At 29.8% G+C, this 18301-nt stretch overlaps 1 protein-coding gene across 2 annotated transcripts; it reads left to right on the top strand.

Moving 5' to 3' along the window:
- The first annotated feature begins 8841 nt into the window (after positions 1-8841).
- LOC109801849 (uncharacterized) lies at positions 8842-17791 on the top strand. 2 transcript variants are annotated; one of them, XM_020362984.3, is made up of 16 exons: positions 8846-9044; positions 9154-9417; positions 9519-9616; positions 9849-10011; positions 10104-10214; positions 11824-12810; positions 12890-13042; positions 13124-13223; positions 13352-13446; positions 14699-14890; positions 15002-15058; positions 15208-15279; positions 15432-15530; positions 15852-15983; positions 16108-16281; positions 17329-17791. In XM_020362984.3, exons 1-16 carry the CDS (start codon positions 8928-8930, stop codon positions 17485-17487), a joined length of 2973 nt encoding a protein of 990 aa, XP_020218573.2. In that variant the 5' UTR covers positions 8846-8927; the 3' UTR covers positions 17488-17791. The 2 variants fall into 2 exon arrangements, 1 of the variants encoding a protein (XP_020218573.2); XR_014433621.1 differs by lacking the exons at positions 16108-16281; positions 17329-17791 and having other exon boundaries at positions 8842-9044; positions 15419-15530; positions 15852-15871.
- The last annotated feature ends 510 nt before the right edge of the window (positions 17792-18301 follow it).

The raw sequence follows: 18301 nt of genomic DNA on the forward strand, positions 1-18301 counted from the left end.
AGGAGTAAAATGCAATTAACATCCTCTCTGAAACCCTTCATCTTTGACACATGCACAGAGGTGATAAAATTGGCCTAATCTGATGATAGTTGGACTCAGCAGTGAGCTCTAAATTTTAATGCTCGAAAATAATAGGGTCGATGAAAATTTAACACGATATATTTTTTATACATAAAATAATATTAAATTATAAACACTACATTAACAGGTTATTACTTCGGTGCATGGCATAGAAAACATGTTTTGGTGTCCTCTTTACCATTGTTTAATGGTACAGAAATATTTGTATTTTTATTTAATATCACTAATTTTTTAATATTATAATTAAGTCTTTACAACCTATTAATTATTCTTTTAATTTTTATCTTTTACTTTTATTTATTCAAATGTTATTTTTCTCTTTTTGAATCCATACAAAAATTAAATAATTATTTTCACAATTAATTATTTTTAAAAACTATTTTATGTTTTAAAATATTAATCAAAATACAAATTTTTTAAAAAAATTAATTTCATGCATTTTAACTAAAAATCATAGAATAAATATATTAATATATAGACTAGGTACTCGTACATATATATAAGTATAGATAGTTTTACTTTTAAGAATTTTTATTTATAAAATTTTTATTATATTTATTTTCTAATATTATTTCCTACTATTTTAGGTTATTAAGATATTATCATTTTTTGTGTCAAAAAATATTATCATTTGTGATTTTTTTTAACTTATAATATTAATCTACCGTAAGATTTTATTTTATTATATTATCATTGTAGTAACATTTTTATTTTTCTTGAAATTATAAGATTGATTATATCTTAATTTTTTTATTCTTTATAAATCATTAATTATGTTTATTTGGTTGAAAATTATAATTTATCATATCTTAAATATTAATTATAATAATATTTTACTGTAATTAAGAAATAAGTTTTTTTCTCTTAAAACATCTAAAATAATAGAAAAAAACAATATTGTAAAGTAAAATAAACAATTAAAAAATTAAAAAATTATCATAATTTGTTTTTAGAATAATAAAATAGTATTATGAAAATAGAATTCAAAAATCTTACTTAAATATATTAGATATTTTAAATTGATAAGTAAGATATTAAAAAAATATTTAAATTAAGACGATAAATTTATTAATATTTTTTAAATTGATAAGATATAAAATAAATTGTTTAAATCAAAATATGTTAATTTATTATACAATGTGTAAAAAATAAATTTTTAGAAATTAATTTCTAAGTAAAATTGAAATAATCTTAAAACTCAAATTATCTAAGATATAAAATTGTTAATATCTATTAATAACAGTAAATTAATACTATAATAAATATTTAAAAATAACACGAATTTCTTTAAATTATAATAAAATGTTGATTAAATTTTTTAAGAACATAATAATGTATTATAAACTAGTAGTAGGCTGATACTATAATTTAAAGTATAAAAAATATTAATAATAAATATAAACATTATTAGTTAAAAATAAATAAACTATTAGTAGGCTGATACTATAATTTAAAGAAATAAAAAATTATTATTATAATGTAATATATTAATAATCTAAACTAGTTTAATATAATATTATAAAATAAACATAATAAAAAAGTCATATATTAATAAATTGATATTATAATAATAAATATAATTAAAAAAAATTTACAAATTTAAAAAAATTAAAAACTACTAAAAAATAGAAATATTTATACATATTTATATACAAAACCAAGTCTAGTTATTAATATATATATATATATATATATATATATATATATATATATATATATATATATGAAATTGAAATAATTTTAAAAATTTTATCTTGATTCTCATTTTTAAAAAATAAATATTTAAAAGAAATTCAGCTGTGAGTATATATAATAATATAATTCAAATAAAAACCTAATAGTACATCAATACTACAAATTATTTTTTAGAAAATAATATAAAGTAAGCTATAAAAAAATCTTCTATACTTGGACTGAATAACCTTCCGTCTGTTTAAATTTATCTTAATTAATCTGATCTTTATTGATGATGTTAGTTCGTGGTGCTCTTTACTCTTGGTTAGGAGTTTGTTTTTTTGATTGATGAGCTCTGTTCCTTTATAAGGTTTGAGGGGAGGGGTGACAATTTTTTCTTACAACAGGAGGTGTTTTCTTTTTATTGAGTTGGTTTATTTTACTATCACATGGGTGCTATTTGACATGTTTTTGGGATTTAAATGACTCATTATAATGTAGTAGGAGTACATTGATTCTACACAAGTCATATTGGATTGGTGAGGTTCTTATTATTGGGTTTACTTTTTTAGAATTTTGGTTGTTGTGTTTCCTTGTAATGGGTTAGAGTACCCCCATACTCTATAATTATTTTTTTTGCCTATATAAAAACTATAAAAATTAGTAAAAAGTAATATTATAAAAATATAATAAAAAATGAAAATAAAATTTTAATTATACATGTAAATGTACCAAGTATAGTTATTAATATATATTTATATATTTATTTTATATTTTTCAATTAAAATTTAAGAAATTAAAATAATCTTAATAATTTCTTCTTAATTAATATTTTTAAATTTTAAAAATAAATAGTTATTTAAAAATTTATACAGTGAGAAAAATTATTTGGATTCAAAAAGAGAAAAAAATTATTTGAATAAAAAAAGGGAAAATAAAGATAAAAAAAATTGAAAAAATTTATTAATAGGTTGTAAAAATTTAATTGCAATATTAATAAATAAATGATATTCAAGGACGTATTAAATGACGTGTCAATTAAATACACGTGTCTACCTATTATTAGACAATAGTATAGAGGACATCAAAACATGTCAACTAAAACATGCACTAAGTAATTGTCCCGGTAAAATTAACATTTACAGTTGTGTTACATGATACTCCCTCCGTTTTTTATTCATAGTCATTTTGACATTATTTTTTGTTCTTTTTGCATTGTCACTTTTTTAAAACCAATAACTTATTAATTTTTTTTTCCATTTTTGCCTTTGATAATTAATGTGTGTTTAGTGAATAATGTGTTTATTTATTTTTCAATGTACCTATTTCTTCTAAAACTACTTAAAGGGTATAATAGGAAAATAAGTAATATATACTTTAAAAAATTAAAATATCAATCATTTTCTTAATTATTGTGCATAACCTTAAACATTAAAAAAATGGAGGGAGTATGTAACAATTGGCAATGCACACTAGTGTGACATGTGAATGAATGGGCTTTTTGACCCAACTAGATAATTATGAAAATTTATTACAAGAATGTTGTTGTTTTTAAACTTATTCCCGCTTTAGAGTGGTTAACATGAGTGTCACTAGTCAACACAGTGTCATCCGATGCAACGTAATTTCATTTTGTTTGAAAAAATTGGTTTAATAAGTGACACGTGGTGTCGTAATGGTGATGCTCCACGTACGAAATCACCATTGTCACATTCGGCTACAACATTTATACTTTAGAGTGGTTAACATGAGTGTCAGTGTGTCACTAGTTGAGACAATGTCATCCAATACAACGTAATTTCATTTTATTTGAAATAAATGTTTTAATAAGTGACACATGGTGTCATAATGGTGATGCTCCACGAGTGAAATCACCATTGTCACATTCGGCTACAACATCACTTGCTTTATATAATTTAAAACAAGTGTCGTTACCCGTGAGAATCTATTTTTTCTTTTTTCTTTTAATTGACATTGCTATCTCTTAATAGGAACTATCTTTTTTTTTTTTTTTAATTATTCTTCTAGTGTCATTGTCTCTAAGTGGGGATTTATTTTTTTATTTTTTTAAAAATTGATGTCATTATTTTCCAATGAGGAGCTACCTTTTGTTTTTTTAATTGACACTCCTAAAAAAAATTGATTGTTTTAATTAAACACCACTAGATTTTGATGTACTCTTAAAAAGATCTTAATTATCTTAATTAAATAACACATGACTTTTTTATATTAAAAAAAGTATTGATTTAATATCACAAGACTTTTTTATAATAAAAAAATATTTTAAAATTCTTTTAAAATATCAATACACCCCTTTAGTTTATATATGTTTTTTATTTGTTGTGTGTCATTGTCCCCAATTAGGGACTATTTTAATTATTATTATTATTATTATTAATTATATATATATATATATATATATATATATATATATTCGCTTAATATATATTCTACACACATGATGAATCTTGGTAGTTTTAGTGATTAAATTTGAATGAGTTATTTTAGTTTGCTTCTTACCAAATAAATATGAGTTATTTACTTTCTTTTATTTTTTACAAAAGAAAAATTTGAAGTGGTTCTAAAGGAATTACATAGGAATAGAATACTCCTAAGTTATTTAGGATTGATGAAGTTATTACATTACACAGGTTGAAGAATCAAATCAAAGATGTCATTAAAGTAAGAAGTGTTGACAATATAAAAAAAAACTTCATTATTGACATCTAATTTATTACCAAGAAGATGATTATTGATAAGTGTTGATTATGATTTCCTTCAACGCATGAATGATAGATTACATGTTTTTTGTATACAAAAATTTCATAAAGATCAATTGATTATATGCTAAGATTGAGAGAATTGCAAAAGATATTTTGTGATGTTTGCGTCAACCATGGACTCCAAACAAAATTATTGTTTATTTATGTGAAAGTATGAATGATGATGATTTATTAACTAATTTTTGTGATCCATAATATTAATGTTTATTGAATAATAAACAAAATTTTATTTATTATATATGTTTCAAATTTTTAGTTTTATTTAAATTGTTTATGTTAATTTATGTTTGTGATTTATAGATTAATTTATTAATTTTAATTTTAATTTTTAAATGTAATTCAAATTAAAAATTTATTATAGAATTATTTTAATTTAAAATTTAAAAAACATTAATATTTTTTCAATGTAAAAAATTATTATTTATTAATTAATTACACATATGTGTATATATATAACTAAATTATAATTTATTAATTACTATTTTAAGGTTTAATAAATTATATTTTTAAAAAAAATTATTTATTAAATGTCAGCATGTGGCATTAGTGTAGAGAATGTCACATGCATGGCTTCTTTTGTTGTTGTTCATGGCAACAACACATTTTGCCACACAACATTCTTCATTGTTATCTTGAACAACGACTTTATGTTAATTTGTTTATAATTTATAGATTAATTAATAAAATTAACTTATAATTTTTAAATGTAAATTAAAAAAATTATTATAGATTTATTTTTAATTTAATTTTAGATAACATTATTAAATTTTAAATGTAAAAAATTATTACTTATTTAATTTTAGATTTATTCACTTGTTTTTTCTTCTCTCAAGCTTTAGTCTCCATATGAGTATTTTCTTTAGATGTTGCTATTTGAGTTATCATCACTTGTAAATGTAATATATTTTTTTTTCTTCTTTTCCTTGCAAATCCTTTTATGTATATGACATTCACGTGTAAGTTTGAAGGTAGTATTTTTTTTTAATAATTTTTTTTTCTAGTATTCACTTACTATTTGGTAATTTCTTTATAGTATTCACGTGTAAGTTGTAGCTGATATTGAAATGGTAATATACAATCATCTATTTGATCTTTACTTGATTTACCTTTGCTTTGAAATGAAAGAGAAACATGGTAGTTTTCACCCTCTTTGTCATCTTCATATTCTTCTCTTGATATATATGTCAAACATTGAAATTGTTGTTCATTAACTTAGCAAAGTGTTAGATTTTGTAATGAAGTTGAAGATGTACCTTCGATATCAATTTTCATGTATAATTCCATTATTGACACAATTTTTTGGTCTTGAAACGCGTCTATCATGCACTATATATCGTTATCATCACTTAATTCCATTGCTTCATATTTATTTTCAACTAAAAAATGATATTGTAAAGATAATATAACTTAATCATCTCTATGACAAAATTTGTTATGAATCTTTTTTTTCAAAACACCCAAAGATATATTGTGTTTAATATACATTCTTTTATTTAGACCATTAAATATAACACCTTTTGGATCTTCAAAAATTTTAGTATAAATAACAATCACAATTTTATTCATAATATAATATTAATGTATCTGCAAAATAAAAAGAACAACAATAAACAAATTAAAACTATCAACAAGAATTAATTTTTAAAAAATTATCATACTCTTATCACTCAGTCCTAGAAAAAACAACCACAACTTATAGTATGGCAAAAAACCTATATAAATAAGGAGGACAACGACACTTAAAAAAATAAAAAAATAAAGTCCCCCACTTAGGTACAACATGACTAAAGAAAAAAAAAAAGTCTTCTAATTGGAGAGAGCGAAACAAATTTTAAAAAAATTAAATACATATATCTTACTCTTAGGGAGAGTGACACTATTTAATATAAAAAATAACATAAGTCTCCCATTGGGCTACAATGACACTCAACAAATAAAAAAAAAATAGTCCCCCATTAGGAGACAACACCACTTATACAAAAATAAAAATAAAAAAAGTCCCCTATTAGAGTACAACGACATTAATTAAAAAAATATATCCTTTAATGGAAACAACGACACTAGAAGAACAATTCAAACGATAAAATAAAAAAAGGTAATTCCCCATTGAAAGATAATGACATCAATTAAAAAAATAAAAAATAAATAAATCCTCCACTCGAGGGCAACAACACTAGAAGAACAATTAAAAAAATATAAAAAAAAAGTCTCTCATTGAGGGATAACAACATCAATTAGGAAAAAAAAATAGAGTTAATCACCTATACACTGCCAGTGTAAAAAAAACTTTACACTGGCAGTGTATAGGCGATTAACTCAAAAAAATATACCCCCACTTAGGACAGTGACACTTTTTTGAATTACATAAAACAAGTGACATTGGAGTTATATGTGTCAATGATGATCTCGCACACGGCTCCAACATCACCATTATGGCATCAAGTGTCACTTTCCAAGTCAATTTTTTTAAACAAAAAAAGATTACATGGCATGAGGTGACGTTATGTTGACCAATGACATCAACATTAACTACCCTAAAGTGAGAATAAGTTTGAAAACAACACCACTCTTGTAATAAGTTTTCATAATGACTCTAATTGGGTTAAAACGTTAGATGAGTGACAATATGCTTTGAGAGGACCTCCACACAAAAATATTTGTACAACCTTTTCAAAATAGAACTCCAATAACCTATAACTATAATATCGGTACTTGCAATAAAGAAGCGACAACAGATTCTTATGACGTATTGTTGTCTCTTATTCTTGTAAGCCAAAGTAACGGATTGAGTTCTCTGAACTTTATAACCTTTGGATGTACCCTTCTTAAAAGCAACCCCTGCAAGTATATCTAGTACTTCTAAATAAATAAAAGTTAACTAAATAAGTAATTAATGAATTGTGGTCATTTATAACACTGTATAATGTATAATGGAGTTAGACCTTTGATCTCTATCTTGAACATATGAACTTGAAAATATCATTTTATCTCTATAAGAGTTGACTTGGTACAATAAGTTAAGGGTGAAATTGAAAAAAGATACATATACAAAATAAAATTTGTTCATCCTATTAATAATAACTATTTTTTTTACATAGATATAAAGTATCTTTTTTGCCATTATTATATATAAAAAGTATTGAAAAAATACAAAATAAAAACTAGTTTCATTTTGTGACGAAGGCTTGGGTGGTTCATCTCTATAGGTGGATCACCATACTCCATTAATTTTACCCCCTAGATTAATATGAGACACAGATCATTAGGGTGCACCCTCCATACTAAATCTTAGCATCTTTTCTTCACATTCTAACACCATTGTGAGAGAAAATTTTCGATGGTGACACCATTTCAACCCCCCCCCCCCCAAAATTTCCTTTTTTCCTCATCGTCTTTTGATGTAGGGGCGCAAGATGGCTACGGGAGGGCAGACAATGACACGGAGGCTCAACATGGGCGTGAGTGCAAACCAAGATGCTACAACACACAACGTGATTACGAACAACACAAACTGCCATTTCTTGCTTTAGATTCAAATCCATGCCTATGCTTAATCTCTAATTTGTTTGTTCTTAATCTCATGGTAGCCTTAGTGAAGGTTGTGATGGTGGTGGCAACAGATATAGTGGTCGATAAAGTTAGCCAATTATACAATTAGATGAAGTAAATAAGAAGTAGTAATCTGGTGTAAAGAGCCTATAATATTTATATGCACCGTATTTTCATCTAACAAATGTTAATTGTTGAGCATGGTGGACCACCTATTCAAGTTGACCCCTTAGAATTCATCTCATTTTGTATCTAGTAAAGATACAATTTTTTCTTTGTGTATTACTATATCTTGACATGAGAAAAATTAATTTCCATTAAATTTAAAAATCTTGAGAAAAAAGAACGAAATATTTCCAAAAAAAAAAAGCATGGAAGTGTGAAAAGTCTTGAAAATAAGGAAGGACAAAATTTATATAAAAAGAGGTGTGAAGAAAAGAAAGGTGTGTGAATATTAAATAATACAAAAAAAAAAGTGAAGTTAAAGGAGTATGAGCACGAGGGAAAGGAAACTTGAAAAAAAATTTAAAAAGAGGGGAATATAAAAATGAAAATAATTTATAAATAATTTATTTATTTTTTAAAAATTGAGGGGATAAAAAGTGAGGTACAAATAGCAACCCAATAGAAAAAGATGGATTAAAAATTTAGTCCGAACGGGCCCATGCGCAGCCCAAATGATACCCGTGTTCTCTCAGGCAAACACCGAGTCTGGTGAGGCCCATCCGCCATTAACATTTGAAAGCCATATTCCGTTTGGATCTCCACACTCTTCACTTTCCTTTCTTCTTTTTTATTTTCTCTGACAATGAGTGTTCGCTACTGATTCAGCAGAAGAAGATGGGGGCAGAGTCACAAATTCCACGAAGCTTAATCCACAGAATCTACGCTCCATTGGCTAACGAATTTCCTTTTGCAGCGCCCATCTCCTCCTCCAGAACAGATGAACGCGAACTCGTATGTCTCTCTCTCATATTCATTATTGATTCGATTCTTGAATTCAATTTGCATTATCCTTTAATGAGTGCGGCAATTCAATTGTACGTTTTTGCTATAATGATGAAAGGTGCGAGGTGTTCTACGAATGCTGCAAGGGTTTTCTTGTTCCCTGTTCTCTTGGGATAACACTTCAAACAGTTTCCGTCCCGAGAGCGGAGTGTACGTGAGTCACCTCTCTCTGAAAAGTCTCCATTGTCTTCTCAATCAGTTTATCCACGCGGCAACGTGTCTCCAATTGGTTGGGATTTCACTCAGTAAAGTTGAAACTGCAGTGCCAAAACCTCCTCCTACTTTGGGCGCATTTGCGTGCTCTGCTTCAGCGTGCCTCAAGGTTTCTTTCTAATGCTCATAGGACAGGATTCAGCTTTACTACACACGCTATTCTCTCTGGAATTTTCTCTTTCTGAATCAGGTTTTCTTATTGTCATGCAGCGGTTGCGGAATATTGCTCTGAAGGAGGAAACGTCCACGAGCAATGCCGATGACATAACCACTCCAACCTTGTTAGGATTGGCTAATTCGTTATCGAGGTTTCTGCTTTCTTTGAATTTCAAACTCTAGCAGAGTTAGGGTCATTTTTCTATGTAGACTAGTTGTTTTCCAGCTTTTCATATTTGTCTCGCAAGAATTTGATTTTAGGAAAGTCCGATTTACATTTGGAATTTTCTTGAATTGTTCTTTTGAAATTCTTTTCTCTAGATTTAGTTTGTTTTGGTCATTGTGAGTTTATGATAATATCTCATGGTAATTTTTTGAATTCAGTCTTTGCTCAGGTGCTGAGTTCCTGTTTCAAGTAGTGCATCAGGCCATCCCTGCTGTATACTTTGAGTTTGGTGTGTCTGTACCTGCAGCAGACCTCGCTGTTCATGTGCTTGACTATCTACATATGAAGCTTGATGAAATGTGTCTTGTTCAAGGTGGTGAGGTCGTGACTACTTTTTTTGCTACACATCATGTATTTTTTGAACATTTTTATTCATTCACCAAGATAAACTTTAGAAACTATCCTAATCACAGGAGGAAGCTTATCAGATGGTGCTTTATATGTATGTTGGAAGCTTGTTGCCATATATTGAGGGTCTCGATTCCTGGCTTTTTGAAGGAATTATTGACGATCCTTTTGGTGAGGTAATGTTTATTGAATCTCTCAATTCTTGGAGGGGGAGAAGTTTTTTCTCTTTGTTGTGCTATAGAGAGTCGTAGAATAGAAATCACTCATTTTATGATACTTAAGTTTAACTAAGAAATACTATCTCCAAGTTTTGCATTAATGCAAGAATTGCTATTGAATGCAATTCTGATTTGCTGTTGCAATCTTGAAGTGGCTATGATCATGGTTGTCAAACTCCAGTATTAACTAGTAAAAACTACTGAGTTTACGAGTTCAGAAGCATCCACCTATTTAACTTGTTGTGCTCGTTTTCAAGTAAAATTGTCCAAACTCGAGCAAGCTCGAGCAGAAATGGACTCAATCACAATTTTAGATGCAACTCAACATGTCTACACTGGTGGCTTAAAACGGCCATAAAATGACACCAAAACGTGTGTTTTGCAAGTGGGTTCTTTTTCTCCATCAGAAAATAGGATTATGGTTGTTCTCTCCCACGATTTGAACCCAAAATGTGGAGGCCGTAAGCTCACGTTGTGTGTGACCTGTACATTTGTGCCTGTTCACATTGTGGCTGTGGTTGTTGGCAGCGGGGCACCCGTCAGCATTGTGGTTCTCGTCAACATTGGGGTTCTTTGTTCTCATGGTGTCGGGTCTGTTGCAGATCTGTTGAAGGTTGTCGGGGTTCTCGTGGTGTCGCGGTACTGATCATTTGTTACAGATTTGTCGAAGCCATTTCCCTTCTTGTCTGTACTTTAATAGCAAGTTCTATTTTTCTTTCTTTAGAGCTTTATATTTGTTAGATATTTGAAGGTTCTCTTTTTATTGACGCTTAGCGCCCCATTTCTTTTTAATTCAACCTAGAAATACACTTATACCTCTGGCTCTAATTATAAGCAACACAGAACAAATCAATGAGACCAATAAAAGTAATTAATATGATTACTTTTAATTAATTCTATCATAAATACAAATTTATTCCAAATAGGAAGGATATAAAAGAAATTTAATAACCCTGAGTAACTTTAAAAATTAATGATTGTTGCTTATAAATAGGATCAAAGTAAAAACCATTTGTTGCTTATAATAATATAATTAGGACAAGAGGTAGTATTTGTTAGATATTATGTCTAGGACTGGATCAAATTCAAGATGCACTGCAGCTGCCTCCTCTGTTTTGTATCAATTTATGCATTATTTGTTGTAGTTTGATCCAATTAAGTAGTAATGTTCACTAAATTTTGCTACTATATTATTGTAATTTTTTATTTTGCTTTAATATAAGTTGAAATGTTGAGTTATTATATTACTTATAGGTATTTTAATATATATATATATATATATATATATATATATATATATGTTTTATATTAAGTAATCTCTTACGAGTTTACAATTCGAGTTTATGGAGTTTCTACAAATTTACATAAACTCTCGAGTTTGACAACCTTGGCCATGTTGGATTTGTTTTACATGACACTCACTTAAACCAAACACACAAACAAGTTCAAAACTTTTCAGCCAGAAGCTCCTAATAGTGCTTTGATTGCAAACTTTTCCAATCATAAAATATGCTTAATCTAAACATGTATTAAAATGTTATGTTGGTTGTGCAATCTCTCTTTTCAGATGTTCTTTTTTACTAATAAAGAAGTCTCAGTTGATGGGGCTGAGTTCTGGGAGAAGAGTTATTTATTAAGAATGCTACAGCATAGCAAGTTAGATTCAGAATTATCTTCCACAAATCATGTCAACGATTCTGTGCCAGCATCAGATAACAAGGAAACGGACAGGAGGGGTTCCATCCCTTTGTCTAGTACAATTAAAGGAAAAGAGCATAGCAATAGAGACCATCCAGCTTGTCCTCTTTTTATTAAGGATTTAACTAGATCAATAGTTTCTGCTGGGAAATCTTTGCAGCTGATGCGGCATGTACCTAATTCTGCAGTGAATTGTGGCAAAGGAAGTAATTATGAGATTGGAAGCACCAAATGTTTAAACTATGGTTTATATCCTTTTAAGAGAATGGCTGGGCTATCGTTGTCAGAAGTTTTTTCTGTATCACTAGTTGGACTTATTGGTCATGGTGACCATGTTTGTAAGTACTTTTGGCTAGATAACTGGTATGTAAATGAGGAAAAAACAGATAATGAGAATAATGAAAAATTAATTGCTCCACCTCACTCGGAGAAGACTTGGTATAATTTCTTGATTGATACATTATATCAGAAAAGATCAGCTATTTTGAAACTAAATTATGAGGACATAAATAATGACACAAGAGAGCTGGGAGGGGCTACAGTTATTGAAGACGAAGAGCTTCTCAGGTCATCCATAGAAAATCCAGTTATTACTGTATGTCGAACAAGCATTGGAAAGAAAGGGGATGCCATGAAAACATTAAATTTATCTCGAAAGTTCAGCTTGCCTTCATTAAATGATGTGGGTTTAAGAAAGGCTATATTTGGTGGAGAAAGAACAGCATTTTCTGATAGTGAAGGAACAAACTATACTTTTGGCTTTCACTTTGGTGAATCTGAATACCGCCGCTCACAGGACGAGAGAAAGCTGTTAGAAATGTTGTTTCCTTTTCCCACAATTTTGCCTTCGTTTCAGGTATTTCTACTCCCTAAGCAGCTTTAGATCTAGGGTGCAGCACTTTGGTATATTGAACAAAAATTTGATTTGAAAACAGGATGATGTTCCTTTGTCAGAGCTCTTGCCTTTTCAGAGAAACAGCAGTCTTATTTCAAGAGTTCTTCGTTGGATGCAAAAGGTTGACCTAAGAATTACTCCGCTTCCTCTGGTTATTGTGCAGTATTGTCTCACTGTCTACATTCAGAAACAGGTGAATCAAATTAAATCACATGTCATTATCCAGGATATAACAATGTAACAATATATAATTGCTCTATTTTGAATAGAACAGGTGGATTATATTGGAGTGAATATGTTGTTAAAGTTGATGAACGAATGGAGATTGATGGATGAGCTTGCAGTGTTGAGAGCTATATACTTGCTAGGTTCAGGTATTTGCTTATTTTAAAATTTTTTTTTATTGTATATTGTGCTCGAATATTTGCTTTTATCACTTTATGCTGGATGTGAGTGGAGTCATTTTGGTTTCTTTTTTCTGTATTGATATTGTCTTGTGCAGGTGATTTGCTGCAACACTTTTTGACTGTAATTTTCAATAAGTTAGATAAGGGTGAAGCATGGGATGATGATTTTGAATTAAACACGATATTACAGGTAGAATTACTTGATTTGCTTAAACTGTTATTCATTAAAATTAGACTATGAAGTTATTCTTAAAATTTGGTTCTAGTATATTTAGAGTCCATCTAACATTTGCTGGAATTTATTCTTAAAATTAGACTATGAAGTTGCTTATACATTCTAATTTCTTACATTAAATTATGTTGAATTTATTTTATGGTTTGAAAAATGATGGAATGGGTTATCATTTAAATGTTAGATAAGTGACAAAGTTTGTAAGATCTTTGGCTAGTTCCATCTGGAAAGAGTAAATTTATATAGTGTGTAAGCCAACTAGAAAGGTCCTCAACACCCTATCTATGTGTGGCTAACTTCATAGAATATGGGACCTTTTAATGACTGAATCTGTTCCTTATGCACATGTGTGACTTTGTCCATAGACATATTACTTCTTTACAAGGATGAAGTACCATTGGGTGCTTGATGGTGTGGTTATCTGATTTTTCGCATTTTTGTTCTTTTCTCTGTGACATGATTTTGTGGGGTCATAGGTGTGTTGCACTGTTGAGCATGTTTGAAAGACTTTCCATATCATATTCCTCTGGTCTTAATCTTTCTTTGCAATAACCCTGCAATATTTCATAAATGTTAGATAAAATGATACTTGTACAACAAACTGTTCAACAAATTTTACACCCAATAGAGATAAAGAGAGAAAAGAGAGAGAAGCTTGAAATGGAATAAATGATGGGATGAAGAGAAGATAGACAAAAAATTGTTGTATATGTTATTGTATGTGTATCATAACACTACAATACATGTTATCTACTGGTTTGGAATTTACTGCAGTGCCATAATTTCTAATAGTAGAGTCCTATTCTACCTGGCATGCAAGAAATGGACCACTGTAAACCATTCTCATCTGTAATGGTTTTTGTTGTGGAGTTACTTATATAAATCCCATTTTGTTATTGGTATTTTTGAGGCACATTATTCAATGGGAAAATGATGAGCCATGAAGTTGTCACAAAACCTTCATATGAAATGCTTTGAAAAAAGATGATGGGCATGTTAAATTTTGGCTTCTACATCCTATGCTGGTTTGGCAAATTGGTAGTGAGTAAATGAATTGCGATTATGTGATATGGCTATTGCTGTATGTACCTCCTGTAATGATGGATTGTATTTTGTGCTTCAGTTTATTTAATAAATTTAGGAATCTTTATATGCCTTTGTTTTTCATTTTGTTTTCTGTTGATAATTTACATATGCATATCAATTACAGGAATCAATCAGAAATTCTTCTGATTGTATGCTGTTAAGTGCTCCAGATTCCTTGGTAGTGTCGATAACCAAAAATCTTGTTGACAGTGATGAGGAAGCTAGCACAGCTGGTGTTGTTTTGAGTACTCCCCGTCAAAGTCATGTCAATAGCTTTGGAATTAATGGCCTTGATATGCTCAAATTCACGTATAAGGTCATTATTTAGTTAATTTATTATTCCTTTCTAATTGAATTCCTATTTAAGAATGTGGGCTTCCTTACAAAATTTCATAAATACCCTATATTGGAAATTTGGATTTGGCAGGTCCCTTGGCCTCTTGAACTTATTGCAAATACAGAGACAATTAAGAAGTACAACCAGGTATCTGGCTTGGTCTGGGATTTTATTTTATTTTATTTTTGCCTTGGCCTTTAAATTCTATTCATCATTCAGTTAGTGTTGTTTGTTCCTGCTACCTGGTTGGTTCTTTTTACAAAGTTTATTCTAATTTTAAAAAATGTATATTTTAGGTGATGCGGTTCTTGTTGAAGGTCAAGCGTGCAAAATTTGTACTGGATAAAGTGCGGAGATGGATGTGGAAGGTGCTTCCATAGATTATTCCCCAATTCTCTTCGGTGGAGCATGTGCTCCCTCAGCTAAATCTTTTCTGGAATAAACTTAACAATCTAGTTTTGTATTTTGCTAAATTCTGGGCATTTACTGTGAGGTTTGAAACTGCAGTCATCCTTTGCAGGGTAGGGGATCTGCTACAAACAACAGAAAGTATCATTGGTTAGTGGAGCAGAAACTCCTTCATTTTGTGGATGCATTTCACCAATATGTGATGGATCGGGTATGCACATTGCATTTAGATAATTATAAAAATAATTGCTCCAAGGAAATATTTACCTGCAAAGCACACAATATATGTGGGACGTGATTAATTAGCATTGAAATTGAAGTAATGATCTAGCAAAATCACAAATAATACTAGCGCCTGTTAACCTACTATTAGAACGGGTTTATTTGCTTTCAGTGCCTTCTAATTTCTTTTTATGATAATCACTAATCACACAATGGAATCTTCCCATTAGTATTCACTCATGCTTGCATGGTTCTGCATTTTGTGAAGAGAACCTGAGCATTTTTATCTGTCACCTCAATTTCTATGCAGGTATATCACAGTGCATGGCGTGAACTATGTGAAGGTATGACTGCAGCAAAATCTCTGGATGAAGTCATTGAAGTCCATGAGTCTTACATATTATCAATTCAGCGGCAGTGCTTTGTGGTTCCTGATAAGCTGGTGATTTGTCATACCCTCTTAATTTGGGCGACTGTGTTCTCCTTTTATCATGTTCTGACTGGTGTATTTTTAAATTATAATGGAGCAAAGCTTCAGTAGTTTCAGCATTCTTTATTGCTTTCAGGGGGCTCTTATTGCCAGCCGCGTCAACAACATCCTTGGCATAGCTTTAGACTTTTATAACATACAACAGACATTAAGTAGCGGTGGAGCTGTTTCTGCAATCAAAGCTAGGTGTGAGATGGAAGTGGACCGGATAGAGAAACAGTTTGATGATTGCATTGCTTTCTTACTTAGGGTATTCTTCTACAGAATTGATTTTAACTATGCTGCTACTGTGTGACTGCCAGTTCTATTGTCTTGATGAAAATAATGAATAATGAATTCTTATATACTATGACTAAATTGCATATGCAGCATCATTTTCCTCACGCAGAAGTTTATGTAAATATGAAAGAGAAACTGAGTGCTGGGGAAATTTACAGATATATGTGACCTGATGACAAAATACTCGCATGAATTGTGTGATTGCAATTGCGTGTCACACCAACTTGCAATAGTATTATAATCTATAACGTGCTCTGAAACATAGGCACTTAGGCACATTGATTTTTTAATTACAGCACCCTCAAGTTAGAGGGAAAAGGATTTGGACCAATAGAAGCCCAAGTTAGAGGAGTTGATTAGATATATGATAGCACATTAATTCGAGGTAGAAAAATACCAAGAAAAACTCTCAAGTGAAACCCTTAAAATGGATATAGATCCAAATGGCTTATCTGAAGATTTTGTTATTTTGAAAGAACACGATGGTGTTATTTGATCCACGTAGGTAACCCCATCTAGAAGGAAGAAGCTTTGGTGATTGTTTTATGCACTCAAACTATCAGTTCAGAGTACACAAAGTACGCAATACATAGAAATTGCACTTATTGACTGTAAAAGTTCATGTCTTTATGAAATGTAGATGTTTACTGGAGAAAATACTTGAAAAACATTATTGGGGAATCATAGTTGACTACCCAGTTAGACATCATAGTTCAGTTTGGTGCTTGATTTGACTTGCAATTATTTCTTTTCTCAAATTTCCTTTCATCTAAACTCTCCCCTTACAACATAACCACAATATATTGTGGTGAGGAATGATTATGTTTATGCTAATTCAATATCTTTCAACAAAAAATAATCATATTTTATTACAAAATAATGTTTTGTTGTGGGAAGGGGTTATTCCATAGAATTTTGTTATATAAAAAATAAAAGGATACATAATTCCAGAAAATAGAAAGGTTAATGGTGTTTGTGTGGTTACTTAAGAATACAATTCTTATCCTGTCTTTTTCAGGTTTTATCGTTCAAACTAAATGTCGGGCACTTCCCTCATTTGGCTGATTTGGTGACCAGAATTAACTACAACTATTTCTACATGTCTGCTAATGGAAATTTGATGACTGCCTCCAGTTCTGGAAGTGTTACTTCAAGGTTGGGGAAGAACCCTGGGTAAATTGTTTGATCTTATGGTGGATTGTGATAACTTTAATCTGAAAATGAGAATAGTTTGCACCTGCTTTCATGTTGTAAAGTATTTTGAGAGAGAATATCTTCCATTTGCTTGGTCTTTGAGCTTAGTGGAGGGGGAACAATTGAAGGCAGTTGTTACTTGTTATCCGTGTTGCCTGTAAATGCAGGGCCACTTGTCTGGCAGCTTGCCTGAGTGTATAGTAAGATATAATTTTAAATTGTATGTCACCAACATAGGATCAACTCCTACTTTTGTCTGTTTGTGTAAGCCTGCGCCGAGTTCTCTCTGTCTGGTATGTTTCGTTTAATTTATTTTAATTGTCAGATTTTAAAAGCCTTTTGAAAATAATTATTGAATCTTACTAATAAGTGTCTTAATGGTCTAATTAAGGAATTAATAATAGGAAGATTTTATTAGAAATTGTGTTGGATTGGGTGCATTGAAGAAAATCATGGTATGTATTAATATTTTTTTAGTATAAACATTTTACTTTTGATCTTTTAACTAGTGTTTAAAAAGTAATTACATTTGTTGTAATTGTCAGATTTAAAAATATTCTCAACTAAGCATGATTAAGTCGTGCCAGAAGATTCAACACAAACGTCCAAGGATGACAACTGTCAAAGTTCTTGATTTTTGATGGAGATCATGGTTGGCTTCATTCAAAACAGTGGTCCAGGGTTATAAGCATTTAAAAGCGCATCCCCAGAATGAACAACTCTGATATAAGACCATATAAGGCACAATTCTGGCATTGAATGAACGACAGCCGCACAATAGTAGAAATTTAGACCAC

This window comes from Cajanus cajan, chromosome 4, assembly GCF_000230855.2.
Source record: "Cajanus cajan strain Asha chromosome 4, NIPB_CcT2T_4, whole genome shotgun sequence".
Taxonomy (NCBI): domain Eukaryota; kingdom Viridiplantae; phylum Streptophyta; class Magnoliopsida; order Fabales; family Fabaceae; genus Cajanus; species Cajanus cajan.